Source organism: Eucyclogobius newberryi, unplaced genomic scaffold, assembly GCF_026437365.1.
Source record: "Eucyclogobius newberryi isolate DKJ021-1_F unplaced genomic scaffold, fEucNew1.0.hap1 SCAF_19, whole genome shotgun sequence".
Lineage (NCBI taxonomy): Eukaryota > Metazoa > Chordata > Actinopteri > Gobiiformes > Gobiidae > Eucyclogobius > Eucyclogobius newberryi.
Window position 1 is genome coordinate 34083903 of NW_027315823.1, and position 23050 is coordinate 34106952.

Genomic DNA, 23050 nt, shown 5'->3' on the forward strand with positions numbered 1-23050 from the left:
CTTCTCAGGACAATGTGGGCCAATTCACCAGGAAGAATGAGGGCCAAGGAAAATTGGTTTCAGGGCCGCATTTGGCTCCTGGGCCATAGTTTCATACATGTCTGGTCTAAACTCTGTGTGGATGAAAATTAGGCCTTGTCCATGCATGATTTGGTTTAATAAAGGCCAAATAAATTATCCTGAAACCTATTGTGGGAAAGAATGTGTGTTTTTTCTCCCCTTCGCCTCCCTCACCTCTCCCTCTCTCCCCGTCCCTGGCAGCTCATCCGTTTCCCCCCATCGCAGCCTCATCTCTTCTCTTTGCACGTCACAGAAATAGCTTATTCTTCCCATGTTTCCGTTTGACAAGTGCCCGGCTTTTCTCTGGAGATGAGACAGAAATTAAGCAGTCATCACAGAGAAAGGAAGACAATTATACACCATCGGAGCGAGATTTGTCTCACGCTGACACATTAGACCAGAGTCTACCGGTGATAAATACGAAAAAACTTAAATAATTAATGTAACTTTTCAGATGGGGGGTTTGTTTTATGGCATTAAACTCATATCTTTTCATTCAGTTACAGTGTTGTTGTTTTTTTTATTGCTGTGAGCGGACTCGCCTCTCCATAAATATATGTATGTAAATATTGTAAGGAAAAAATAACACTAAGAAGCATTAGCGTCTGTAGTGTGTCCTTAAAGTTAATTATTCATTAATGTGCAATAAAAAGGTGACAAAAATTCTACTGTGAAGAAAAAGTAAAGACATGGAGCTCCGTAACACGATGTAGTAATTATCGACACCTTCTACTTGCTGTGATTACACTTAATTAAAAAATAAAATGTGGCCTAGGGCGATAGTTAGAGAGCGACAAAAACGTGGAAATACACAATAATTTCTTAGGTGATCCTGAATAACGCTCACAAAACCCAAACATACGGATTAAAACTGCAGAGTGCACGTTCATGAGACAATAAGAGCTGTATCAAATATCATTTTAAACATGGTTCTGGTAAATCTGCAGCTCATTTTACACATTTCAAAGGTCAAACCGAGGCCCACATTATTCCTATTCTTTCTCCAGTCATAACACAAACACTTTCTTCAGCCCTTGACTTGCATGTTCTTTTTTTAACAACGGACTCTACACCCAAGTCATTTATTTGCTATTTTTAAACATAATGATTTGTTAATTTACCGTAATAAATAGTTTACCATCAACCAAAAATACCTGGCATATTTACTTTGATTTGTCCACTCCAAACATCAAAATTGCGGACTAAACTTGGACAAACCTTGAACCTAAACCTGAACTAGTAGATCAGGACTAAACCGGGACTAGAACAGAACCAAACCAAGTCTACATCAGGACTAAACCGGGACTAGAACAGGACCGAACGAAGTCTACATCAGGACTAAACCGGGACTAGAACAGGACCGAACCAAGTCTACATCAGGACTAAACCGGGACTAGAAGAGGACCGAACCAAGTCTACATCAGGACTAAACCGGGACTAGAAGAGGACCGAACCAAGTCTACATCAGGACTAAACCGGGACTAGAACAGGACCGAACCAAGTCTACATCAGGACTAAACCGGGACTAGAAGAGGACCGAACCAAGTCTACATCAGGACTAAACCGGGACTAGAACAGGACCGAACCAAGTCTACATCAGGACAATTATCGACTGAAAGGTCTAACCGATTTCTAAACCAGGATAAGATCTAGTCTTGCTCTAAACCAAGTCATAGAAGACGAAACTAGGCAATAAATGACCTCAAAGCCAGGGCATGGACGGAAATAAACAGGACTAAACCAGGACTAAACCAGAACTAAACCAGAACTAAACCAGGACTAAACCAGGACTAAAATGAGGTCGCTCCAGATCAAAACCATCCCAAAACAATGCACCTTTCTCTCTTTTTCTCTTTTCCTTTTTAATCTCTCTATCTTACTTTTTCCCCTAATATTTTTTAAACTAAACCAGATCCAAACCAAGACTAAAGTTGTAAACTAGGTATAAATAAACCCACAACCGATCGGTTTAGCCCTGCTAAACCGAACAGGTCCGACCCAAACAAACATACAAACAAACAAACGCGACCTGCTTCAGTGTTCACGATCGATTAACACGCTCTGGGTTTGGCTTTGCCCCGCACCGGTGAGAGTGTTTTTTAGAGGCCTCAGATCAGCAGTGAAGGGCCGTCCTGTGTGCGGCGGCCACGCTTGACGGAGCCTTGATTGGACACATAAAGAGGAGTGTGAATGTGTCGAGGCGCCGCCAAACTCTATAAATCCAGACGCACGAGAGGAAGAGCAAGTCCCAGTCTCGCCCCAACAACAGCCGGGCTCTGTTTCTCTCTTTTCTCTACTCTCACTCTTTTTTCTTCTTTCTTTCTCCCTCCCTGCCGTCTTTCTTTCTCTTTCTTTTTCTTTATTGTAATTCTTTTTAGCCCTCTCTCTCTCTTACTTTATTACTCTCTAACTCTTTTTCTTTATCGATTTCTCTCTTTCTTATTCTCTTTTCCTTTTTCTTCTCTCTCTTTGTCTTTCTGTCTTTCACTCTTTTCTTCTCACCTCTCTCTCCTCCTTCTCTCTTCCTTTTTTCTTTTCTCTTTCGTATTCTCTCTTTCCCCCCTCTTTCTGCCCATTTTTCTTTCTTTTATTCTTTGGCTCACTTTCTCTCTTATTCTCTTTTATCCATATGTTCTCTTTTCATTTTTATCTCTTCTTTTCTCTTCCTTCCATTTCTTTGTCTCGTATTCTTTGTCTCTCTTTCTCTCTCTCCATATTTCTCTTTTTCTTGTTCTCTTTCTCACTCTCTCTTCTTTTCCCTGCCACTTTCTTATTCCCTCTTTTCCTATTTACATCCCTCTCTCTTACTTTTTTCTTTTTCCTCTCCATATCATTGTTTGCTGTCTTTCTCTCATTTACTCTCATTCCCCCTTTCTCTTTCTTATTCGCCTTTCCTTTACATATATATCTCTCTTTTTCCTCTCTCTTGTCCTCTCTCCTTTTCTCTCTCCTCCACATTGTTCTTTTTCTTTTGCTCTTTTTCTCTTTACTCTCTCATTCTTCCTCTTATTCTTTCCCTCTCCCCCTCTCCGTTCTCTCTTCTTCTCGCTCTCTCTCTCTCTTTAGAAATGCAAATGTTGGTTGGAGAAAAGATCAATCTGGATGTAATGGCTTATTGGATTTTGGTCATTGGCTTGTGACAGAGAGTTTGTGCTGCATAAAATTAGAACAACATCAAATTGGACGCAACCGCAAATAGAGACAGTATTGACTCTATCCATCAATTTCAGAGTGATATAAAGAAAATTAGAACTGTCGTCATGACAAGTAACAAGTCAAAACTACATATTTTATCTTTTTGCTGGCCAAAAGTTCTCAAGAAGGTACCTTGAAGAAGAGGAAACTGAAATCCATGAATACTGTAGCTTATGACACGGCCCTGGGATCTTTTGGTTCTGGGGTCTTTGTTCTCAGTCTCAGACGATGGATTTGTGGTACTTCAGGGTCCACTCGTTTTTGTTTTTTTCATTGCGATTGGATATAACTGTGATTGATTTGACTTGGTTTTAGTCCAAATGTAAAGTTTTTGTCTGGTTCTTGTCATACATTCAAAGTGGCTCTTATGGTTGTAAAAAGGTGAATCATCAATAAAGCCCAACATAGGCCCTTTTCACCTACTGTGTTTTACATTCACCACTTACTTTTACAAACACAGATGTCTCCTGGTGAAGTATTTACCTGGTACGTGAAGGTCCTAATGCTGCCTGTGATTATCCATCTGTAATTCACTCTCCGCTTTGTGTTTATTCATTATTGTTTTGTTGTAGCGAGACTTGGCTAATTCCCCATAAGGATTGACTGGATCAGGAAGTGGCGCTTGCCAGTTTTAAAGCCAACCAGGCGCTAGCATGTAAAGGGCGCTATCATGTAAAGGATCTATAGCTCAAGAATTCACTGTTTCCTGTACTGACCCCTTGTGGTTGGAGGCAGTATCGTTGACTCTATCTCGCAATGGTGCAGAATTATAATCCGATGATGTCGTCAAATTAAACCTATTGATGAAAACAAAAGAAAGTGAAAGGTCTGTTTGTCTCCACGAAGATGTTATTGCTTTGCCTGGAATGTTTCACAGTATGGCATCAACTATCTCCATGGAGACAGGGCCACAAAGGCAAAGTTAAAGGTCAGATCTGTGGTGAGGCGATACGCTTACTGTGAGAATACATGTAGGATAGATAAGTTTAACACTGTGTGCACATTCTAAACTCCATGGAAAGAAGCAGGTGATAACCCATAACCAGCAGCAGAAAAGTTACATAGTGCACCTTTATTATTGAACGCAGACATTTATTTAGACAAGGACTTTTGTTTTGCCCTCACAAAGATCGTCTCGTCTCAGCTCAAGCCTTTTGTTTCCCACGTAGGTACGACTTAATATAAATGTCCCGTCCGCTGCGCCGCTCGTCGTCTCTAAACCCGTCACTACAACAGATTTGATGAAGCCGAGGGTTCACGCGGCAACATGCACGCGCCGGTATGCTGTGTCTACGGCCTCCCAAATTGGCAATTCATTAAACCAATTCATCTGTAGTGATCACAGAGGTAAAGCCAATGTCAGGAACCTCTCAGTATTCTGCACCTCGACAACGCACAGCACCGGGTTATTTCAGCAGACACACGTTGTATTATTCACTGGCAAAATCATACTGTAGTTGGAGCTTTTTTTAAACATATCTTGACGCCAACATACCAACACGACAAATGATGGTAGATTTTACTTTTTGGCTGTTCAGTTCCATTGAAACGTTAGCGAGTTTATTTTGGATAGATATGGCAAAAAAGATCCCCTTATATTAATGACAATTTGCTATTTGATTTGATTTTTTATTTTCTTATTAAAAGCAAAGAACAGGTAGCAGACCTCCACCCAAAAAGTTTAAAAGTGTTCAATAAATAAGTGTAATATATTTCAAAAATGCTCTTATCCTAAACAAAAGTCTGTGAATGGCATTGTTACTGACAGTTTTAAACACAACGAGCCGATCCTCTCCTGCAGCAGAATGACAATCACTCAGTTAGAAAACATGTTAATTGCTCCCTTGTCCTTCATGCAGGTGTGATCATTATCATCTACAAGGCATGCTGGGAAATTGGATAATCAGCTAACAGCATATTGGCATAATCTGCGGGACCTTTGAGTGTCAGTTAACCATACGCTTTATTATCAAGCATTTTAATAGAAAAACACCCATGATACAATTAGCTGAGCCGTATATAAAGAAGAAGAAAGAAGAGCAGCGTGACAACACAACGCAAAAGACAAAATAAATCATAATTACTGTGTTTGGTGGGATAGTTCCTGTGGTAAATATTGGTCAAGTCAATGTCATCAATACACAACATTCCAACTAAAATGCAAGGACAGTATTTCTGCCTGCTTACGTCTATACTGTGTTATACTGTATTTAAAAATTGTTTTTACATAACTTTTTATGGACTTTCTTACTTCTAAACTAATTCAAAACCATTCCTAGTTTAAAACCTGACATTTCCTTTTTGCAATATGTGATATGGCTGTTAAGAAATTAAGTATATTCAAATCATATCTTTGCTATAATTGAACAGACTTTTTGGCGTAGTAATTGAATCTATATCAAACCAAATATATTCATACCCTAATGTAATGTCACACTCTGTTATAACATAACAGAAACAACCCCAACAGTAAATCAATGGTAATTTGGACTGAAAAAATGAAAATCATAAATAAAAATTCGCCTTTTTGTAATTTCAGAAACAGAAAACTTCTGTTTGATGGAGAAACTTGCTGTTACTGCGATATATGTATAGGCTTAGCTTGTTGTCATATTGATTATTACATCAGCCATAGTTTAAGTTTGTGTACATAGCAGCTAGCACTAATATGAAGGCAGGTCACGTGTCACCATTACACATACATTTAAAGGCGCTTTTGCTGATATTTACCGGCTTCAAGCGGAACTAGTTAATTTTAAACTGTTTATAGCTGTCAACATGTATCGCTCACTGACCTAATGCATTCTGAGCATCTTAAATAATCTGTGCGAGTTTATAAGCACTTTTCACAACTCTCTGAGCCCAGAGCAATGAATAACACACAATTCTTGCTTTGCAGAGAGAAAAACACTTTATAATTCAATGCAGGAAAACCGCTTTGGTCTCAACAAATGCTTGATTTGTTCTGGGAAAAACAGATTTTACTTTATAATTATTATGTAAATTAGACGAGCTTTGGCCTTTGTTTAGAGTCTAGTTGCGTTCGGTAACAGATATAGAATTACCTCATTTATTTTCAATGCAATCAATATCAAACCAGGAAGCAGGAAATTGTCAAACTAGGAACTTTTAGTATTGTTTTTTAATTGAAACGAGCCGTTTAACCTGTCACATTGCACTTGAAATGCTTTGCTGTTGTTCGCGGTCGGTACCAGGACAAAGGACATTATGAGTGGTGCAGGTTTTGGCCTTGACATTTCTGTAAATATCTGTATACAGGAGGCTAGTCCCCCGGGGCTGCTATGATGCAGCCGTGGCTCTATAACCTTTAAAGTAACACAGTTTAAAAGTTTGTTGTGAAGATGGCGGAGATGAGGCCTGCGGCGTGAAGGGCTGTGTGTGTGTGAAATCCAATTTACTGCGCAGCGCCTGATCCCCCCAAGTCAGAGGCAGACGTTCTGAACTGAGCCCAGGGACTTGCAGCGACTATCAAAAATGTACACTCACATTCACTTCTCAAACGGTGGTGGCGACAAGCACAATTTCCCAAAACAACCGCAAACCATTTCAATAATAACTTCAAATGATGGTTGTAAAATGAAATACTGCTGTAAATTTGATGAACAGAATTTACTTTCATGAGCTTTTGCCCCGTGTTCCCTCATCCATATCTTCACTCACAGTTGTATATCATGTATGTTTGAGTCACAAGTGCTCTACCTACCCCCGTCTCCGAATGACTAAGACTCACATACTGTTCAAAAATATTGCATGGTCATTTTGATGAAAATATGAAAAATGCCCATGAAAATCTGCTGCTTGTTCCAGAGTAAAGTCTTGATATGATCCTGGATTTGAACTTGTATTGGAAATGGTTATGTCCTGGTTTAGTCTGAATTTATATTATGCAATTGGTTGGTTTATGTAACCCCTAAAATGTATGAATTCTTATTTGTCTTGCACTTAATGATACTATTCTTTTACTTTGCTGTTGCTACACTAAAATGTACTCATTTTGGGCCAAATCTCTTATTTTCCCAAAGCAGTAAAATAGTGGATCCTGTCTTTAATATAAATGTCCAAATTAAATCTATGTGAACAGGAATTGCAGCTCCAATAGAAACTAAACCTCAAATCAGACAAACAATATTGAACAAATGCAGCGTTTATAACCTTTACTATGTGTTTTAAACTGTTAACTCCATGTGCAGACATGGTATGATCCTGTTCTAGTCCTGGTTTAATTTAGTCCTGGTTAAAATCCGGTTTTAGTCCCAGTTTATTCCAAATTTTGATGTGGTGCTCCAGTACAAAAACACCCCGAGGCATTTGCTGGTTGATTAAGTGCGTGAAATGGTGTGAGCGAGGAGATGGAGAGAAAGCTTTTGTCGGGTGTGTGTGTGTGTGTGTGTTTGTGTGTATGTCTCGGGGGTCTGTGCATTTAGAGGTGAGCCCAAGGTGACCACACTGCTGCTGCTGCTGCGGAGCTGGGTTAACGCTCAGGTTAATGTCCAGAGAAAACCATCTGTGACAAAAACTACCGCAGACAAAAAAAATGATGCCTTTCTTCAGCTCTTTGTGTCTCAGGTGAAATCAACAGGAGCAATCGTTAATATAATCTTGTATTTATCCGACTATTTGATTCAACAATTATTATTTTTTTCTTTGAAGAATGCAGTATTTTGTAGTTTCTAGCTCTATTTTGTAAGACTTGGTCCAATCTCGGTTGAATTTATTTGTTTTGTCCAGATTGTCATTTACATTGTCAATTATGTTTTTAAAAGTGGCTACATGACATTTTAGAACTCTTCATGTGTAACTCTGAGTCTTCCTTTTTCGAACAATCACATCCAATTACAGGGATGTGGGCGGGGCTAGGGGGTAGGTGAAAACAGGATTCAGAGCACGTGAGCCTCTTTTGCAGGACAAAATAGGATTAACTCGAACAAGCGGTAGAAAATGGATGGATGGATGGATGATGAATCAATCTAAACACAACTTTGATCAAACTAATGATGAGGAAACACTGTTGATACAAGGCTAAACCTCAATAAAGTTGATTTAGCATAATATGTCCCCCTTAAAGAAGAAATGAATACTACAATATAGAAGTAGCTTGATGCAGCACAGTAACTCTTCCATCATGTCACTATTCCGCTTGATAAACAGTGTTCTCTGGTGATAGTTCTTGCCTGTGGTCTATTAAACACACGTCTCCCTGATATTTACTTTCTCTGCTCTAACTATGTCATGTTTTGGGGCGTTTTTCAGATATTTCGCCGCTGGTCCCTGTGCAGTGGGTTGTGGGTTGTGGGAGTTCACATCGAGCTGTCAGATGAAATGTCCTAAGTGAAAGTGAACAGTTTAAGGCTATTTCTGCTGCTCCGCCCACGACCTGTCGCCTCGTCAGGTCATGTTTCCTGCTCTGTCAACCTGATCCCCGGGTGGGGTGCTCCGGTTTAGGAGGGGATTTGAAATAAATATTACAATGAAATATAGAATAACACTTTGTATGGATATTCAGTGCATATGACAGGTTAGAGGGGTTTTTTTTCCATTTTGACAATTTTGGTGATATTTATAATGTCACTTCCTGGTTGGACGTGAGCAGCAGATGTGACATAGATGGAGGAGCTGTTACCTAGCAACCCTACTGTAAACAAGAGTTACTGTAGGTCAAGGTCAAATCTAAATTATTGATAATTAAAGAAATTACCAATAACATAGGTCTATTAGTATACCAGCAAAATAAAGATTTCAAGGGGCAAGAGTGCTAACCACTCACAGTTACGTTTAAAGTAATAACTGAAAGCAAAGCACTGTTTTATGACATCTAAAAATGTATGAGCAAAAACTATAATTTACTATACTATAGAAGGTGCGCTGTGTAACTTTTCAGATGAGTTTAATGCCTGACTGTAGAAACATTCCCGGTAAATCAATAACATCTCCATGGAGACAAGCAGATGACACGCATAGGAAAACGTAGTATCTTTAAAGCCTGTTTTTCTTATAACATTTACGGATGTCACACTGACACAGTGGTTCCCAAAGTGGGAAGAGGTCGCGAGATGATTTCATGATGTAATTTAGAAATTATGATACTTGTATTACATCTACTATTATTTTTTTTTATTGAAAACTGTTTGTTTTAGTTAAAGTGGGTCAGTTAAAATAATAAACTACTAAAATATACTGTGACCGGTGTGCCAGTTTATATCGTGGTCAGGTTAACTTGCTCGGAAGTGGGCGGAGCTTAGGCTTCCATTCGATTCCGCTCGGAAAAGACGCGTCATTAATAAGTGTGCCATACTAAAATATCCGAATTGGAGTAACATAACGTACACGACAACTGCCTTTGAGGCGCAGGTTTTATACATTTGTTTTTTATTAGGTTAGTCAGCTTTATTTGTTAAGAGAATGTCGATATATGGATAGGGTTTTTATCTTTTTACAAGGCTATTTTTTAATATCTGAGTTGGTTATAGTTAAGCGACTTAGTGCTGTTTTGAAATCTCTCGTAGGCCTAACGTTAGATCAAAGGGTCAAGATAATTCTTCTGTTAGCAGAGAGTTTTTGTTTGTTGCCGTCAATTTATGAAGTTAATGAGTTTATTTCGCTGATCTAAATGAGTTATTCTGCCGTTGTAACCTCTGGCATCAGTGTCATAGTAACCAAAGTAAGCGGTTTAGCTTTACAAACGCCTTAAGTGTAGACCTGATTAGTAATGTAGAAATATATATATATATATTTTTATATGAGGTATGATTCTAAACATTTCATGGTTGGCGACCGTTAGTGTGATATGGCGGTCTGTGACGTAATGGGCTGTAAATAGACTGTGGTTGGCTAGTTTGAAAAAAAAAAAACAAATGCGCACAGTACTTGATGACGCACTAGCTTACTCATCATAAAGCCATAAAAAACGTTAAAAGCAGGTTGAGCGATGGAGTCTGAGGACTACGACAAAGTCTGAGGAATAAAGTCTGGCGGTAATGCAACACTTGGATGCCAACCGCCATAAAACAACAACAACAACAACAACAACAACAACATAACGTACAGTTACACGTGTCCTCACTGTTCTTCTGACTGGTGGAAGCTCATCAGATAAAAATGGCAAAATAAGTGCATAAAAATTACAACTCACCACACGCCGAATCAGTGGGAGCCCTGCGCGTGTTTCTGTGCAATGAGATGGTCCCATCTAGGAGTTATGGAGACAATGACACCCGCAGTGTGTTAAGTCCTGTCTGCTCCGTAGTTTTGTCTTGTTGCCGTCACGGCGCGGGAGGTAGCGCTCAAACTCAAAGTAAAAACAGGTGATCGCGTAGCAGTTGCAGAATGCTGGCCCAGGAGACGTATCCTCCAAAATCATCGTCTGGCTCCTCTTCTGCTCCTCACTTGGCCTTTTGCCCTTTGCAAAAACGCTCTCCAAAGACTTTTGTTTTTTACTCATTTTCGCGAGCTTTTGGGTCTACTTTTGAGCAGCGCGTTTGATGCGACGCATCCGCGATGACGTGTCACGTATAACGCATGTATCAGTTATGTTATCACGCAGGACAAGAGAAGAGATATAATATACTTGCCATTATATTTAATGGATTTCATTGGCAATTTCCTATAAGGGTTTTCATGATATATCCTCAGACAAGCCTATTACTGTCATGAGGGACAGGCCAAAGTTACGTCGGAGAAGATGCTGTCACTGATAGATTATTTCCAGTTCTTGTGCAAACGCGTTGCGGACCGGTACCGGTCCCCGGCCTGGTGGTTGGGGACCCCTGAGTGTAAAGGTTTGTGCGACGAGTTTGTCTGAGCATACATCAGGCTCTAGCGCCGTATGGTGAAGTCACTGAGCTGCACTGTCTAACTGAGGCTAGCGCTACATGCTAGTGGTGTTATGTGCTTGTAAAATCTTTTTTAAAAAAATGCATACTTGGGAGATAAGACATTTGGAGGCCCTAAACAAAACGTTGGTGTAGCCGACCAAACGGCACACTGTTCAAATAATTGGACATAACTATGGAATATAATAAAATAAAGACAAGAAATCAGAAGTGGACTGAGGAGAAAAACTGATTTGTGATCTTTGATGGAGCAGGTCACATTCATTCAGCATTTACATTTTTGCATATGTAAAGGAGGATTTGAGGGTCCCTTCCCAAGAAAACATGTGTTTGTGCTTACTCTCAGTCACATGATTGTGTTTACTGCCGGTCACATGTCTGTGCTTACTCTCAGTCACATGATTGTGTTTACTGCCGGTCACATGTCTGTGCTTACTCTCAGTCACATGATTGTGTTTACTGCCGGTCACATGTCTGTGCTTACTCTCAGTCACATGATTGTGTTTACTTCCGGTCACATGTCTGTGCTTACTCTCAGTCACATGATTGTGTTTACTTCCGGTCACATATCTGTGCTTACTCTCAGTCACATGATTGTGTTTACTTCCGGTCACATATCTGTGCTTACTCTCAGTCACATGATTGTGTTTACTTCCGGTCACATATCTGTGCTTACTCTCAGTCACATGATTGTGTTTACTGCCGGTCACATGTCTGTGCTTACTCTCAGTCACATGATTGTGTTTACTTCCGGTCACATGTCTGTGCTTACTCTCAGTCACATGATTGTGTTTACTTCCGGTCACATATCTGTGCTTACTCTCAGTCACATGATTGTGTTTACTTCCGGTCACATATCTGTGCTTACTCTCAGTCACATGATTGTGTTTACTTCCGGTCACATATCTGTGCTTACTCTCAGTCACATGATTTGTGTTTTTTGACCGTCAAATGGTTGTGTTACCTACGGTCACATGTTTGTGTTTACTGGCAGTCACATGTTTGTGTTTACTGGCGGTCACATGTTGTGTTACCTACGGTCACATGTTTGTGTTTACTGGCAGTCACATGTTTGTGTTTACTGGCGGTCACATGTTGTGTTACCTACGGTCACATGTTTATGTTTACTCACAGTCACATGTTTATGTTTACTCACAGTCACATGTTTGTGTTTACTCTCAGTCACATGTTTGTGTTTACTGCCGGTCACATGTTTGTGTTCATTTACGGTCACATGTTTGTGTTTACCTGCGGTTACATGTTTGGGTAGGTTGTGTAGACGCAGAGAGAGGAGCGCTCACTGTGCGACAAAGATTTGTAAAAAGATTGTGTAAAAACACATTTGATACACCTCACAGCTCGTCTTTTGTTGCACAATGGTTCTACGTTTAATCTTTGTCCCAGTCTCGATATCAGAGCGACGAGCCACAATTTTGAGCCACGATTTTGAGCCACGACCTAAGATTCTCCACGATCAGTAATCTTAAGTAAAACAGACAAAACCGTGTGGTCACCTGGCTTGAGATCAGATTTAAAGTTGTCTTCAAACAGAAACATAAGACCTATTTTACTTATTTTACCTCTTTCCTCAACTTTTTGGTTAGATCCAGAAGCACGTTATTTTGCAGCTTTATTCCAGTTAGTTAGCAGCAGTAAAGGTCAAAACAGATGAAGAAAAGCACAAAATGATAACGCTTTGTCCTTTAGCATGTCAACAAAGCCAACTGTTATTCTGTTTGCTCACCTGCTGCCCACACGAACCTGAGCGCGCCCAAACTCCAGCCGCACAAAAGAGTTGATAAATGTGAAGTCAATAAACACATCAACCAGCTTTGGATTATAAAGTGCACTATATAACAGCAAAGCAACAGGTTTTACAATTTATGTTTTCCGATACATTTGTTTTTAGCGTTCTTAAATGGACTAATACGATCTAACTCAGAATAATCAGTTATGTAAGAAACATGTTTTTCTATTGATATAATGTGAGATGACATGGGGTCATTGGAGCACACACATGTACAAAAAATTCACAACATCAACTTGTAATTAAATTCAAATGATCATTCTAAAATCCAGTAATTACATGTATAGGTAAAAATGTACTTAAGTAAAAATTTGTAGCTATTTGAGTAGATCATATTTTCTGCTCCGGTCTATTTTCGAGCTTGACTGCAAAGTAAAAGTACTTTTATTTGGTTTGAGGGGATATTTTTAGCACGTTCATGTTGACATCCAGCGAGAAGGATTTGAATTCAAGCGCTGACTTTGATCAAACTAAAGCATATAAAACTCACTTGACAAATTAGGAAATTTATTGGAATTGCAAACATTTGACCAAAGATCAGCACAAATCTTTCTTTCTCAAATTTTGTATGAAATACTTTTGCTTTTCATTTTAAAGTACACTTTTAAACAGATGCTTCAAAACTCTTACTTAAGTAGATTTTTTCTATGCTACGTTTTTTTTTTGCCCCCTTGAAAATTGAGTTCTTCTCTCACCTAACCCTGACCCTCTAACCCATTGATATACAGTAGCTAAATTAATTTTAAGCTGCTTTTTTTTGGTCCTATATTCAATTAAGGCTTGCTTATACTGCGTGCTGACATAATGATTGGTAGAGTCTAATTCCTGGTTGTATTTTTGGCCTCAACTCCGGGGCAGTGTGGTCTCCGGCTTTAGCCGAGGTGAGTCTGGGTGAAGGCGCGGCGCTGTGGTCCGCATAACTTCGCGTCTCCAAACAACATAAACCCAAGCAACAAAGGCATTTCATACTTAGCCTCTGCCCTTGGGCCCCTCGATCATCAAAACCACTAAATAGACGTAAGGCTAAGAAACTCGTCGAATTCTGTGTCACTTACAGAGCCACGGCTTGATTTTCAGGGCAACGTTGTCCTTGCTTTCCTAAAGTGCATTTTAATGGCTGCAGGACCATAAATACATTGTTTATAGTTATGTTACCTTTACTTAAATCTTAATTACTGTGTTCATGCAAGTCAAGAACTATAAAAAACTATGACACAAGAATAAACAAGGAATAAACCAGGACTTACTACAATATTACACAAAATGAACCAGGACCAAACCAGGGCCAAACCAGGACCAGACCAGACCAGGACCAAACCAGGACCAAACCAGGGCCAAACCAGGACCAAACCAGGGCCAAACTAGGGCCAAACCAAGACCAAACCAGGGCCCACACAGGGCCAAACCAGGGCCAAACTAGGGCCAAACCAGGACCAAACCAGGACCAAACCAGGGCCAAACCAGGACCAAACCAGGGCCAAACTAGGGCCAAACCAGGACCAAACCAGGACCAAACCAGGGCCAAACCAGCACCAAACCAGGACCAAACCATGGCCAAACCAGGACCAAACCAGGACCAAACCATGGCCAAACCAGGACCAAACCAGGACCAAACCAGGGCCAAACCAGGACCAAACCAGGACCAAACCAGGGCCAAACCAGGACCAAACCAGGACCAAACCAGGACCAAACAAGGACACAAGATTCAGAATAAACGTTTTTGCCATTTTCAGGGATAATTATTAATTAATTAAAAAATAATATTTTGAATGTCTTTCAGTCAACAACAAAAATCGCAATTGTTGTGTTCTATGGATCACAAAGAAATCATGGTGTGGTACTGAAAAAGTGAGAATAATAATGATATTTAAGACTGGATAAAGGAGATAAATATGCCTCCCTCTCTTCACTCTAGTCCTTTCTAAAACCTGTCTCTGTCTGGAGATGTAAACATCCAGGACATGACGCTCCCGTGAGGAAACTAGGGGAATGTATTTATTGAGCTCCATAGATTTTTCCTACTTCACAGACAAAAGGAAAGCAAGTCATTTTGTCAAACACAGACAGACCTTCGCTCCAAATGTCAATACTCTTCACCTTCACGGCCGTCTCAGACAAAAGGTTAAGTTTGAATCCGAGAACAGGTTCAGCTGCTTTTTTAGATTGAGTTCATGTGACATCATAACATCATAAAGAGCTCATTTAGTTTAAAACTGAGGCAAGCCAAACTGTCGAGCTCTTTCTCTTTCTTTTTCTGTCTCCTTTTTTTTTTTTACAGTATAGCGTAAACACATACTTCGAAGACGTACAACTACAGTGCCTGCCAACCGTCATCAAAAGTAACACAACAACAACAACAACAACAACAACAACAGACTGTCAATGTTGTGTTTTTGATATTGTTAATAGCTCTGTAGTTACACATTAGTTAAATTAAATGATGAAAACTGCCAGGCATGAATATAAATGAAGTAAATCTGCGATCACACTTGTACATTCAACACAGCAGAACTGGGACTAAACAAGACCAAACCAAGACCGCTCGTCTAGTCTCTATCATTAGATTTGAGTTTAAAGTGTATTTGAAGGTTGTTGAGACTGCAGACTTCAGTGAGTTATTCCTCAGTCTTCTACATCAAACTCATTTAGACATTGAGCTGATTTTGAAATAAATTGATGGTTATTCAAGGGCCGAGACATACTTTGAAATTGACTATAAAAAGCTATATTTTACTTAACTTCTAAATATATGTTGGAAACTTCAGCAGAGAGTTGGACCGTTGAACATCCCCCGAGGCTCTCTTTGTTTTTATGTTAGTACCAGTAATTGTGAAATGTTATACTCTCTAAAACCCACTGTGGTGAGGTTAGAAATTTAAAGCTGCACTGTGACTTTTTTTTTTCCTCTGGTGAGCAGTTTGTCACCTGTCTTCGTGGATTTTATTTTCACACACCAAAACCAGAAGAAAATACTTTATTATTAGCCTTTTGAAGTTCTGCTTTCACAATAAATACCTTTGGGGAAAACACAAAATGCACTTATTTCTTTACACAGAATAGGCAGGTACCCCAGTTTTAAGTGATCTGTCTTGCATTTATTGGCTCACATGAGTTTTATTGCTGAAACCAAAACTAGCTCACCACAAAATTTACCTTTAACCAGTTGTTTCCATGGCGATACAAGTGTTTAATGCCATACTGTGAAGCATTTTAGGCGAAGCAATAACATTTCCATGAAGACAAGAAGGTGGAGTGCACTTTACAGTTTAGAAGTTCACTCTTTCACTGACCCACACTGTACTGCAATCACTTTATGAGGCTGGTTAAGACAAGAAGGGCATCTGACATAAACAAACAAACAAACAAACAAATCACCACTAGTATAAAAGTTGAAGTTGCGACCATCTGTGCTATTTGAAAACCCTTCACCTCAGACTTCTCTCTTCTCTCTGCTGAGTGTGGTCCTTGATTAATAGAAGAAGCCTCGGTCTATTTTTAAACAGAATATGACCGCAAACCACGATATCTTGAAATATTTATCATAAAAATCACATAAGTTGCTGCGTCCCCCGCTGCCCCTGCTTCAGCTTATCTTCTTTTCATTCCTTGCTGCTGATATGGCCCTGCACGCTGGCTGCAAAATGTTCTGCTGTGATTAAAAATATATGTATGTATTCAAATCAACAGTGTTAACGTTTGAGAACATGTTTGTGAGGTTTAAAATACATTTAGTAGGTTTTAGATTTAGATTTACAATAATTCAAATTGTGATTTTGATTTGATTAATTTTGCAGCCCTATTGTGTTCTATCTATTCTTTAAAAGTCTGTAAACAAAAACATTTTACATTTTTGGCGGTGAGGAGGTGGAACATAATGTGATTAATGGAGAAAATATCAGAAAATATCAATTGTATTTTTAATTTACTCTTTCTTTTTCTAGATTTCTTGGTTGTACTGGACTAATAAAGAAATGTTGACCCAATAGTTTTTCATTTTATCTACAAAATGTACTTCTCATACACTTTTGAGGATTCTTTTTTATTTTTTCCATCCTTTGCAAACTAACAGACATATCTAACCTGTCAAATATTGAAAAAGTGTTTATTTCATTTTGCATCCAGTCGCCTCCATTCTGGATCTTTGAACCTTCTGATGAGATTTAGTTGCACAAAACACTTCCTTAGCAACATTTCCTCACCATTCAGCTGCAGTTGCGATTCCATTCACATTGATCATTCAAATATTGTATACATGACTTTGAAAACCGAGCATGTGGATAATAAAGCTGCACTATTTCTGTGACGTGCAAATCTTATTGAAATGAATAGGGCCGAGCTCGAGTAACATTGAGTCTGGTGGTGCCCAGAGGCTGGATTAGCAGGAGATCAAGTCAACCACCACATCACAAGAAACTGCGGCGAAGCTAAGAGCGAACAAACACCAAACGAAGAGGGTAAATATGGAGAGCGAGTGTGCGAAGTCTACCACGGCTAATCTAATTAATCAGCAGGTCTCAAAGGTAAATAACAGACAGAAGCTATAGTGGCCTCTTTATTAGGTTCACCTGCTCCAATGAAAATATTGGAAGTATGGAAGTCGGAAATATGGGCTGGATTAGGTTTCAGTTCCAAGAAGTGATGTCAAGATTATTCGGTTAATCTATAATTAGGCCCGAGCGCCACAAGCTGGCGAGAGGCCTATTAATCTCGTAAGGCCGTGCGAAGCACGGCTGCGAAAGTGCGCACGTAGTGCGCACGAAATCGAGCGCAAAGCGCTCGCCCACTTCCAAACACTCACTAACGCACTCCTTCACTCACGCACGCCCCGTGCATACTAATTAGTAGTAGGAAAATGGAACTTTACCGTTGTAAACGGGCGAAGCCCGTGCAAAAGTATGCACTAAACGAGCACTTTAAATTGGGATGACGACCGCGAAGCACTCATTTGCGCTAAGTAGGTCACGAATACGTTCCCCATCTCTTGCATGTTCCGTGCATATAAGCATGTAATGCAAAAATTGAACATTATTACTGTATAGAGGGCCAAAAACACAAAGTGGGCGGAGCCCACTCAAAATTAACGAAAGTACCCGTCAGTGACCAGAGACCCACACCATGAGGTAGGAAAGCGCGAGCGCTTTCCGAAAATGTATAGTTCATGATATTTGAAAAATGGGAAACATTGTTTTCGCATCGGAATATTATTCTTTCTTTCTTTCTTCTTCTTCTTCTTCTTCTTCTTCTTCTTCTTCTTCTTCTTCTTCTTCTTCTTCTTCTTCTTCTTCTTCTTCTTCTTCTTCTTCTTCTTCTTCTTCTTCTTCTTCTTCTTCTTCTTCTCGGGACCAACCCCCCTATTTTTCACCCAGTGAACATTGACGAAAAGTCACAAAAAATAGTACACCTCTAAAAATCGTGCCTCTCTACATTCTGGCTATTTCCTTTTTCTAAAATTAAAAAATTGGCGCGAGATGGGAAATGACCCCAAAAAAATCTGATTGTAGAATCATGAAATTTGGCGCAGAGGTAGATGGTGACAAGAGAAGTAAAAAATACCAACCAAATGTCGGCCATATTGCTTCAAAAATGGCTAAACATGACTTCGGAGTTTTTCCAAACGTCGTACTTTTACGAACTCCTCCCAGGGCGTTGGCCCTAAAAAGCTGGAATTTGGTGAAAATGCTACTGAGGAGTGGGACATCAAAAGTTATCCAAATTACATTGATACCTCTCACGGTCTCTGTGCGGCGAAGCCGCAAACTGTAGCAAGAATTTCAGAAATCTCCCAAATTTTACATTTCTGCCGTTTGCGCAGATAAAGTCCGAATTGCGTCAAATTAGAATCAGTTGTTAAACTCTTTGCCCTAAACCTACACGAAGTGAAATAAATTAATTTGGCGCCACAGCGCCCCCTACAGATTTTATATGGAGGTTAAATGTTTAGTTTTGCGAAATTATATGAAATTTGACACAGAACTCAATTTTAGCATCCCCATCAAAAAAGTCAATGAGACCCATGTCATAATTGTTATGGCGTTGCCGTAACGATGACCGAAACCTTCCATGTTATTCCAATGGGGAAATCGCCAGAACATGTTTACACTTTAGACTTTCACAAACTCCTCTTAGGGCGTCAGCCCTATTAACCTGAAATTTGGTGAGACTCATCTTCAGGGGTGGACCATCAAAAGTTATCCACATTTTTATTCAAAGAGTCACGGTGTCTGTGCGGCAAAGCCGCACATTTTGCCAAGAATTCAAAATAAAATTGCTTTTTGATGGTAAAACAAAGGGGAGAAGATGTGACAGCGTCACAGATTCAGCAGTAGGCGTAATAAAAGGACAATTGGGGCGCGTTAGCCCCCCCTCCTCTTGCGGCGTGGCGGCGGCGTAGCGAGGGCCGATCATTGCCGCTTGCGGCTAAATTTTTTATTATTATTGATTGTAACACTATATACTGTGACATTGCGAGTTCCAACATGTCGAAAAATCTGAGCCTCTTCCTTGACGCCAAAAGAATATTCACCAGTTGAGCTCTTCTTGTACTCTTTTGACACATAATTTGTGTTGAAAGGTATTGTTTGTATTGTAACTATCGATATTGGTACTGGAGCTGAAGAGTTGAGTCTTTTTCCTTTGGCGTCACAGCAGCAAATGGCCTCGTGTGCGTTAATTTGCATATGATATTGTTTGAGACGACACCAAAGGCGAGCGAGCTGCAGATCGTGTCGTCACCGTGACACATTTAAGAGGAAACTAATGGAGACGGGAACCGCTTGATTTTCCTTCAGTGTTCAATCAGTTTCTCGACGACATTTTGTTAAGTTTAAGTATTTGCCAGAAGTGACCCATCAGTTAATGAGGTTCTTTCAGGGCTCCTTCGTTTACTTTTATATATCGTACACACACACACACACACACACACACAGCACACACACACACACAGCACACACACAGCACACACACACACACACACACAAAAAGGTGACCCTATTCGAATACATTATGCCACCTGTTTCCATGTGAATATTTTATGTTGAATGAGCGTGCTGCACATTATTTCATTACATCCTTTTACACAAAATAATTTGCTTTGCCTCAACATGAAACTCACAGCATATTCCTGGAATATGTGATCGACTAAATATAAAATAAACTACAAACTTGTTTCTGTCCAAGATAATTGCTTGTGTAATTATGTATTCTTTTTACTCAAAAATGTATTTACGTTTTGCAAAAGCTTGTGGTAATGCAGCACTACATTTACCTATTATTTTATCATTATTGTATTATTGTCCACATTTCCCTCTTGAACATCTAATATTTGACACAAATGCTGCAAAATCATTGACTTGCTCTAGTAAAAACAATTGCGCAGTTAGATCAGTCAGTGTGCAGTGTTTTAATACAACTTATACAATAAAAACAAATCTAAATATTCATCTTTTTTATTGTCCTGTATGGCAAGCTGTTGTGAGTTATTTTACTGTAATGTATATTTGTCTTTTTGTGAAGCACTTTGGGTGGCTTGTGCATGCTTTGTGCTTTATTCATACATTTGCCTTGCCTTTTACTGTGGCAATGTAGAAAAGTATTGTACATTTTCATGGCAAGTTCAGGCTGTGCATCAGAATGGTGAACAAAGTCTGATTATTACCAGTTTAGGCCTGGTTTAGTCTTGGTTTAGTCTTGGTTTGGACCTGTTTTGTACTGGTTTAGTCCTAGGAGAAAGTCTGTCTCTTTAGTCCTGGTTCTGCCCTGTTTTTATTTCCATTTCAGTGTTTTAATAGAACTAGCGCTATACCTACATGATATTGGAAATTACGATGTTGATATTATTGCGATGCTTTAGTTGACTTTTGATGCAATGATTTTGGTTTTATTACATTATATTACTTTAATGCGTTTGTCAAGCTCAAAACAAAACTTAACTGCAACAAAACCGGGACTAAATCAAGGCTACTTTATACTGAATAAGGAAAATCATGAATAAAATCTGCCTTTTATTGTAAAAACAGTATATTTCTGTCTGATGAAGATCCTTGCGATATTTTGTTTTGTTTAGTTTGTTGCGATATCTAATTTTGCACGTCTATGTATAATATACATTGAAATACTGCGCAGCCCTTAATTAAACCCAATAAAGAAACTAATCCATAAAGCTGCAGATTTTCGGTGCAAGAAGTTGGACAGCCACTGAATCTAATTTAGACACATTTAATCATTTATTATAAGAATGAATCTTACATGTACAACACGATTAACTTTTAAACATTGCCATCAATGTTTTAACCTTGAATGACAAGCTCACGTCTATCCATATGTATAAATTAGGTCTCAGCAGTTTTATTGCCATGCAAAAGAATATGTGATCGACTAAATATAAAATAAACTACAAACTTGTTTCTGTTCAAGATAATTGCTTGTGTAATTATATATTCTTTTTATTCAGAAATTAATTTACTTTTTGCAAAAGCTTGTGGTAATGCAGCACTACATTTACCTATTATTTTATCATTATTGTATTATTGTCCACATTTCCCTCTTGAACATCTAATATTGGATACGAATGCTGCAAAATCATTGACTTGCTCTAGTAAAAACAATTGCGCAGTTAGATCAGTCAGTGTGCAGTGTTTTAATACAACTTATACAATAAAAACAAATCTAAATATTCATCTTTTTTATTGTCCTGTATGGCAAGCTGTTGTGAGTTATTTTACTGTAATGTATATTTGTCTTTTTGTGAAGCACTTTGGGTGGCTTGTGCATGCTTTGTGCTTTATTCATACATTTGCCTTGCCTTTTACTATGGCAATGTAGAAAAGTATTGTGCAATAAAAACATTTGAATGATGTGTTACAAGGTGATCGATATGAACACAGATAAACACAGCTGCACAAGTTTAAGTCATTTTTTTGTGCGAATCAGAAGACGAAAGATGGAAGTTTGTGACGAGATCTTACCCAGGATCATGTTGAGTCCGTCTCTTTCGTTCTTCTTGCTTTTCTTATGGTCTTTTCTTTTGTATACACACAAGATCTCCTTCAAACACAGCAGCAGCCACCAAGCTTAACCTCTTCTTTTCACAAAACTGTCCAAATCCAATGCGCACTGCTTGCCCTCATCATGTCGCCTTCTGGGGGGGATTCTCGTCTGAATTTCCTCTGCGTCTTGCTCAGAATCCCACACAGTTATTGCAGCCCCATTCACTGTACGCACTAGACACTCTATCTGGTGCGAGGCTAATTTATTCCCAGCTATTTTCACTCGAGGAAGCACCAGAGACTACAGCAAGGAGACCTCTTCAGCAGCACACCCCTCCTCTCCCCTCTCTCTCTCTCTCTCTCTCTCTCTCTCTCTCTCTCTCTCTCTCTCTCTCTCTCTCTCTCTCTCTCTCTCTCTCTCTCTCTCTCTCTCTTGTGTATTTTGGGGTTGGGTATAACCAAAAGGCACCTTGTATTTCTTCGTTCTGATTGGCAGAAGCGTTAGCCAATGAGTGCTCCCTCCGTTGCACTGGATTCACTGATGATTCTAATGCTTCTGTCAGTGCAGTTCCAGCTCTTGCTCCTCCGCCGTGTTCTCAGCTGTTTGTATTGACTCAAAGCCCATTGTCCTTTTGTCTATGCGTAACAAAATCTACTTCACTGGGCCGTTTTGTGGGCTTAAAATTACATGAAGTTTCATTCATACTAGACCTGTCAAACTGCTATTGCATCGTTAACTGGTGACATAAGATGTACGTTTTTTAATGTATTGTTTTGCATAGATACATGTTTGTGTTTTATCAAATGAAGTGGAGCGTGCAAGGCTTCAAAAATTATAACAATGCTCACTAACTGCAATGCCATACAGACATAAATGATCAAATAATAATCCTAGTAAATGTGACTTGAAATCTCAGTTGCTTTTTCTGTTGATTTTTGAAAATGTTGATGCACATATTCTATTGTGTGGTTGTTGTATAGACATATATACATGTTGTTTATTTCATTTGTTGCTTGTGTATCAATGGACCCCAACAGAAGGGAGAAAAGAGTGAGTTTGCTGAAATTTGGGGATAATAGTGACTTTAGTTTCCCCTTCCCCCTCAATGCAAAAAGCACCGGACACTTTTGAGATATTGTGCTTCTTTGGTGCT

At 39.2% G+C, this 23050-nt stretch overlaps 1 protein-coding gene across 1 annotated transcript in view; it reads right to left on the reverse strand.

The window, feature by feature from the left end:
* LOC140366086 (zinc finger protein 385A-like) overlaps positions 1-22275 on the reverse strand; it is a 60619-nt gene extending 38344 nt beyond the window's left edge. Inside the window, exon 1 of the mRNA XM_072452759.1 lies at positions 21876-22275. Within this exon, the coding sequence (XP_072308860.1) occupies positions 21876-21885 (10 nt within the window). The 5' untranslated portion in view covers positions 21886-22275. The remainder of the gene's footprint in view (positions 1-21875) is intronic.
* Between the last annotated feature and the right edge of the window lie 775 nt (positions 22276-23050).